Source organism: Amborella trichopoda, chromosome 13, assembly GCF_054954075.1.
Source record: "Amborella trichopoda isolate Santa Cruz 75 chromosome 13, AtrichopodaSantaCruz75HAP2 v2.0, whole genome shotgun sequence".
NCBI classification, from domain to species: domain Eukaryota; kingdom Viridiplantae; phylum Streptophyta; class Magnoliopsida; order Amborellales; family Amborellaceae; genus Amborella; species Amborella trichopoda.
In genome coordinates, this window is record NC_142348.1 from 43,961,663 (window position 1) to 43,969,439 (window position 7,777).

General features: G+C 34.4%; 1 protein-coding gene across 1 annotated transcript; it reads left to right on the forward strand.

Annotated features, from left to right (window-relative positions):
• Positions 1–3,158: 3,158 nt before the first annotated feature.
• On the forward strand, positions 3,159–4,960 carry LOC18442553 (uncharacterized). Its single transcript, XM_011628154.3, has 4 exons — positions 3,159–3,210; positions 3,658–3,752; positions 4,212–4,316; positions 4,564–4,960. The coding sequence occupies exons 3-4, from the start codon at positions 4,218–4,220 to the stop codon at positions 4,699–4,701; spliced, it is 237 nt and encodes a 78-aa protein (XP_011626456.2). The 5' UTR covers positions 3,159–3,210; positions 3,658–3,752; positions 4,212–4,217; the 3' UTR covers positions 4,702–4,960.
• The last annotated feature ends 2,817 nt before the right edge of the window (positions 4,961–7,777 follow it).

Sequence of the window (7,777 nt, forward strand, 5' to 3'; positions counted from 1 at the left end):
TTTCAATGATCAAAAGCGGACTTCGAAACCCTTTCTAATGAACAAAAGGACAAATACAATATCTTGCCTCATACTAAGGACAAAATATACATAAGTTAATACAAAATCAATTGCCCCTACATACAACCTACATGATCCTACACCTAATACATTAGAATAAGTGTTGTTCTCTGTGTAGACGCGTTTCTCCTCGGCCTTTATTCTTTGAAATCCTTGAAAATACCTTTCGAGCTTGTAATATACCGATTAGCGCCTGAGTCTACCCATCATCCTTGATGTCGTGGTCTGCATGCAGACACTCAGAGACCACACAAATAACTTCACGCATCTTTCTTCCATTTCTGTTATGCTTTGGATTTTGTAGGTTTCTATTGTGGGCAGCAGTTTTTGAAGTGACTTGGTTGACTCCATAAGAAGCATTTTCACGGTCCTTGTTTAGTCTCTTGGTTGTAAGGCAATTCCTTTGTTTTTGAACTGATTGTTCCTCTTGTTAAATTTTCCTTGAAATTTCTGATTATTAGGCTTGGGTTGGCTGGATTTGGGATGTCCTTGAGCAAGCATGAGTTCACTCTTTTATCTTTGTTCATGTGTTCTTGCTCTAATGCTAGTTGCATAGGTAGGTCCCCTAATGTAAGAGATTTGACATTCATCCTAAGTGCTATTGTTACCATCCTCTATGAAGGTGGAAGGCTATTTAAGATTGTGGAAACTTGCATGCGATCGGGAACTTTATTCCCAGCAATGGCTAAGTGCTTAGCCATAACAAGCATTTTGTTTACATGCTTCACTTCATTATCACCCTCCTTCATTTTAAATCAATTATATTGCTCTAATAGCAATTGGAGCTGAGTTTCAGAGGCTGTCATATTTTGCTTTTATTGCATCTAGCATTTTCTTAGATATTTCGTAATGTTTGAATACCTTAATAAGGTAATCTTACATAAAAGTTAACATTGATGTTTTAGCTGTGAGGTCATCTTCTAAGAATTTTTCTAACTTTTTATTTTCTTCTTCAGTTCGTTTATCATCAACTATTGGTGGATCATCCCTTAGTACATATGAAATTCCATCTTGGATGAGGAGATATTTCATCTTCCTCTTCCACATACTAAAATTGGTCCCATTCGAAAGTTCAACCATTAAAATTCTACTAGCTATTGGACTTGCTATTTTATGTGTGAGCAGCCTAAATAGTTTCTGGGTTCTAAGAAACTAAGTAGAAACCACCAAAATAATTAAATATGTGGTTTATGCCTACAGAGACAGTTAATTGTTCACAGCAATGGTAAGAAATTTGGCTGGAAAGTATATAATTGATCAATATCACATTAAACTTTCATAAGCAAATGTTCATGTACAAAGGATACAAAATTCAACAGTCCATGTTGAAGTTTATGCTTGTACAAACAATATTCGAATATGTGTTTCACATAGAAGACAAATCAATTTCTATATTACACCAAGGTAGTAAATGCATCAATTGCATTCAAATACCAGCAATAATAAAAATTGAGCAAAATGAGTTTTCTATGATTTTCCGTCGCCTCTTTTCCCCCTTTTTTTTATTTTAAAAAAAATATTAGCAAATATATATAGTGCAAGAGAATAGCACAATGTATATAGTGATTGTATACAATGAGACTAGTTACCTTTGATACAAGGTAGTCACAATTCCTTACAACCACTTGATGTGAAATTTGATAGTTTGAATGTGTCAAAAAGTTTGAGAAAATTTCTTTTGAAGTTTGAGCTTGGTGAATGGAATAATTGCAGCCACTCAATTTCACATCCAATAGTCATGATTATTGTCCCCACCTTGTATTAAACGTAAATGGTCTCATTCTATACTTTCCCATATATATATATTCAGAGAGGCGATATAAATTCAGTGACTGTATCTTTATAATAAAAAAAGGTCTACCTTAGAATATTAAATCTAAAATATTTTATCCATCCATCGTTTTTATCAATATCATATGTAATAACAATGCCTTAAGTTAAGATATATGTGCTAATAATGAGTGAACTGAATAATTCGTTACCAACTAGCAGAAACAAAGAAATATTAATAGAAGAAACCAAAGCAGCCTTTAATCAAATGAGAAGAAAAAGAATCGATGGAAACAGTAGCCTATGGACACTTGGGATTTATTGATGCATGAATTGTATATAGAGAGAGTAAAGAACATTTGATGGATCAAGGACAAATATGTGCGTTTGGGTAGTGCTGAAATGAACAAAAAAAACAGTGACAAAGTTCTTATTTTCCTTAATGATGTTGCTGTCTAAGAGGTGGAATCAAGCCTTTACAGTAATAAGTGTTTTGTATTCTTGGATGGGATAGACCCCCTTGTTGAAAAGTCAAAAGGCAAGTGGTTGAAGAATTGAAAAAAAAGACAATTTTATGATGTGAGCCCTCACTTCTAATAAATGCGGTGAGTTACAGTGAATTACAGTGAAGGAAGCAGCTTATCTATAAAAGAGAAATTGTCGTGTATATATCAAAAAATATATTAGAACACGATGTATACAAAAATAAAAAATTAAAACTCCGAGCATAAAGGGTGATCAATCGTCGGCGGTAGAGAGATAGTTAACATAAAAAACAAATTCTTAAGATATAAGTAAGATAAAAACTGGATGTTGTTCTGATACCAGTAAAAACAAAAGACTATGGAGTCAAGATGAATGCCAAATGCTCGAGATCAGAGAGGGGTGTGCCGTGAGGTTGGTGATCGCAGAACCCGGATTTAATTAGGAACCCAATAGAGAGATAGAAGAGAAGCTTTCTGGAGTCTCTGTAATTTTGTCGTGTATTTGCTGTGTCTGGAAGAAGATGAGGCAACATTCCTTTTTCTCCAACGGGTTTATGAGAAACTGATTCCTTGATATCAAAGATACTTATCCATGTGAACATTGAAAATATCCTTGAGAAAATAAGCTATTTATTTATTTGTATTAGATTTAACAAAACTTATTTATAAATGGATGAGCATACATGGAATTCCTTCTATAAAAATAATTGATGTCCATAGAAATATGTAAGGCAACATGAGGCCACATGGCCACATGTGCCAACATCTATTAGTGTCCGTTGGCAAAGTGATGTCACAAAAGAGTTATTATCTTGGATTTTGTCCAGGCCAAAAAGTCTTTCAGAACTTACAATTTGGGAAGTTCTGTCCTCTTGGGGAATTGCAAGATGGCAAGGTCTGCTTCCTTTCTGGCTTTCTAATAGCTTTGGTGGTTTACGTTTACAGTTGTCTTCTACTAAGAATGGTACTCCCAGTATAATTTACACTTCCTGGAGGCTCTAAAGCCCCTCCAAACCCATGGACATCCGCAATTTTATGGAATCCAATCAATCTTCTAGGATGCTTCAATGGCTAACAAAGTTTGCTGCCAATTTTTGACTTATTGGACATGATTTTTGAAGTGTTTGGTTGTGATCGATCTGATAAGTGCCTTCCCATAGGACTTGGAATGTATTTTCTTTCTAAATTTGAGTGTTCTAAACTTCTTATTGTTTGTTCAACAAGTGCTATGTAAATTTGCCCATTTCCTGCATATGTATCAGTTATTTCCTGCCTTTATTATGACTGTTCTATTAACTTTTCAAAGCAACACGTTTAACTTAGTCTACTTTGCCTTGTTCAGGACATCATGAGCATGGCCATGCCCATGATCATACGCATGACTCAGGTGTTTCCTCTGTCAGTATAGTTTGTGAAGGGAACCTTGATCTTGATAAGGTTTGTTTTTACTTGTGCATGGAAAATCATTCATTTCTTGCACTTGTTACCTTTCTGTTTTCTTATTGTTTGATTGTTGAATTGATTTCCACTTTAACTCTAATTTATGCTCTGAATGCGAGGGAAACTTGTTGATGCTCACCTTTTTCCCATGATCCATTTGAACTCTCTGGACTTGTTTACTTGACTAACTTTTATGCCTAAAAGTTCTGTTGTTGAGCTGTTAAAAAGTTCTGTTGTTGAGCTGTTACTGTGATTTATTTATTGCCTTGAACCTCTTGTTCTTTTTTCATTTGAAAGTTCTTTTCTAGTGTCTATTGCCTTTTGCTTCAAGTTAATTGTTGTATACTATTGTCGTGGTGGAGACCAAACCCTGCTGCCACGATTTTGTTTCTCATTTGGGATGAATTTATACATTCAATGAAAAATTTCTGAATTGTTTTCCTTTCTCATCCTCAGGCTAACATGTGGTTGGGGACATTATTGATGGAGCGTAGTGATGACATATACCGTATGAAAGGTCTCCTTTCTGTTAGTGGCATGAATGAGAGATTCGTCTTTCAGGTTAGCACTTCCTTTTCAGCTAGTCGATATTTAGAATTAGAAAACTATAGTTGTAGGTATTTTTATTTGCTGTGTGGTGGTGCATAAGCTATATCAAAGTGTAAGTATCATCTTCATAGTATCAGCCATCATTTATTTTGTGTGACAGTTGAGCTGAGTGATATATCTTTCATACCCATTTTTAGCTACTAGCAGTGGAACTTTCTAATTGTTTGCCTTATTCTCATCTAATTCTACAATGGAACAGGGTGTACATGATATATTCCAGGGTTCCCCTGAGAGGTTATGGGGACCAGACGAGAAGAGGATCAATAAAATTGTATTCATAGGCAAAAATCTGGATGCCAAGGCTTTAGAGAAGGGATTCAAGGAATGCTTACTGTGAATTATATTGAGGAAAAGTTTAGTGTGTCACAATTTGTAACATTTAAAGCACTCGAGGCATGATTGTTCTCTGCATTATTAGTGGATTGGGCTGCGTCTGGATATATTAATATGGAAAGAAGGAAATATATACCCAAGGTATAACATCTGGGATTTTGTGTCTAAAAAACATTATTTTTGTGTATTGCTCGTTATGAGGTTACATTTGAAATGTGTTCATTGAGGGCAAAATGAATTGCATGCTTGGTTTCCAGAGAAATGCTTAAATTTTCAGTATTTTATTGTATGTTAAACATATTTTCAGCTAGGTTCCTGTGTAAAAAGGGAGACTCTAGCTAGCTCTATGGCTGGGTTTTCCATCGGGTCACCTTGCAAAAGAGACAAACTTAGACCAAGGGTTTGTCTTCAGAGTTGCCTTCTGTTTTTTAGGCAATGGTGTTACCTATTTTATGGGGTAGTGACTTTATAGGGGAATAAAACGATATAATTTGCATTTTTACTTAGACATTGGCCGTTGAAGATCTCAAAGAGTTAGGCCCTTACTATTGAGCCCCCATATTTCCCAAACCATTCGTGTGGTTAGCTTTTGAATGTGACATGGATTTCTGACCCTTTATTCTGGATAGGTTCACATGAGCCTCATTTGTGAAGGGAATCCTTGGCCTATGAAGAACATTGAGATAGTTATGAATAGCTGTATAGGTTGAGAAAGCAGGATTAGTTGAACATCCGCTGAGTCTCTGGCTATGATCGTATATGATAACACTCTGATTTCCTACAGTGTATGCCATAACTGACTGGTTAGTTAAAATTACTTGAAGGCACCCATGGACATTTTGATTTGCTGTGCTGCTCTTGTTGGAAGTTTTGGAAAAATCGCAGTGACCCTCTCTGTGACCTTGACTAGTCGGGCCCTTTTGCCTTCTCCACCTTTAAATTGTCATCGTTCTCTCCCCACCTTAAACCCTTTACAAACTTGCGTGTGCACTACAAAAGCAATGCAGGTCTTCAGTTGATGTCTCAATTTGCATCAAACCATGAACCTCTCAGGTTTGCCATTTTGACATTCTTCAATGGCGTCCGTGTTTCCATGCTCCATTTTCCACCAGATCAGAAAGCATCCATCATAGCCCTAACAATTTTCAAATGTGTTGGGTACATCCCATTTCTCTCTGATTGAACTTCTATATTGTAATGCATCAAAATATGACTTAACATGTCTTGTTCTTAAAATAAAACAAATCTATGTAGGGAATTTATACTCTTGCCCATATGATCATGGCAACAGTTTTGTCCTCCAAACATCTGATTAATTCAGTTGTACATCCTACTCTCCCTGAATCGACCCAATCATTGCATGGTGGTAACCCCTATGACAGAAATGTTGCCATGGCCATATGGGTTATAGTAGACTTTCCAATATATGGTAATAAACCAATCTCTAATGAAGATAGGAATAGTCCTCTCTAATCAGCACCATGAAAGGTCATCTAAGTGGAATAAGGCTCTGTTTGAATATCGTCATTTTTAGCGGCAGGAGTTGAATATCCATTTAATGTACAAAATTATATTATGCTTAATGTTTGGATAAGTTTAACCCCACTTATGGACAAAATTACAAAAAGATGATGGTTTTACTGATAGCCCTCTTTTTTAAAAAAGGTAAAAATTGATATAAGGTTGACTCCTTGAAATGTGTAGTTTAGGTGCTCTTTTAAAATTTTTTGAACAAAGTTGTCTTGATGTTGGAAAAATATCTAATTAATCATCTCAACATTAAGATGTATACATGTGAAGTAAAAAAAAAAGAGATTTCAAGTTCTAAAAATGATACATTTTGCAACACATTATCTAAACCATCCATTTTTAGGATTTTCATAACTTTAAAGATTCGTTCGATTTGAACCATTTTTGGAGTATAAAATTCAAAAAGTATACAGAAAAATAGATTCTCACACCATTCTAATGATTTTCTGGCACCAAAATTGCATCATCTTACCACGAAATTTGGAGGTGCATAATTTGATTTTATGCAAACCATACCTTTCAAAAAAAGGAAGAAGTTTATAAGTGTGAGGCTCTAAACAATCAACTTAGCGCGCACCTCAAAAATTTCACTGGGAGATGTCGTTTTGTTGCCCAAATATCCTGAAATTAATCATCTTGGCATCAAGAAGCATGCCCAAATATCCTCAAATTGATCATCTTGGCGTCAATAAGCATGGACATGAGAAAAAAATGGATTTCAAGTTTTGAAAATAGTGCATCTTGTAATGTATTTTTAGACCGTCAATTTTTAATATTTTCAAGTTTTCATAGACCTGTTCGATCTACACTATTTTTTTATCTTTAAATCTTACAATTAGAGCTGAAAATAATTTAAAGCTGTCACAAAGATTTCCAGTATTGAAACCACATTTCTCGAAACTATTTGAAGGTACGTTTTAAGTGATTAGAGCCTACACCCTTAGAGTTAACATCCAAACTCATGACACAAGTTGAGTGTACAGTACAATGTAATACCCCTACAAATATAACATATTCCACTAAAGTCATATTTTAATTAAAAATCTTTTGACTTTGTTGAAATTTATATTATTATTGTTATTAATATTATATGTAAACGACTTAAAAAGTATAAACTTTAATAGAGTTGACACTTAAACTTATGACACAAGTTGAGCGAGCAGCACAAGGTACCACCACAAATATATTGCACTGCTCTAAGCAGTAGCTTATTGAAGATTAATATAATAGTTTATTGAAGATTAATATAAAAAAATGACATTTTAAAAAAGATCTTTTTACGTCTCTTTTAAGTATTCAAAATCACATATAGAGCATAAGTTCCTATCAAGTAGATGTTAACTTTGAATCTTAATCAACTATTTATAACTTTACAAGTATAATATCAACTTATCAATTAAGTTATAAGATTTTAGTTTGTAAGTTCTATTTGTTCCAATTCAATATAAATCACATAGTTGTTCTTAAATGTTTTACAGTTGAAAAGTTTCACTACTATTTTCTCAAGTATCTCTAGAAACTTAGAACTGCAACCTAAATTCATGACACAA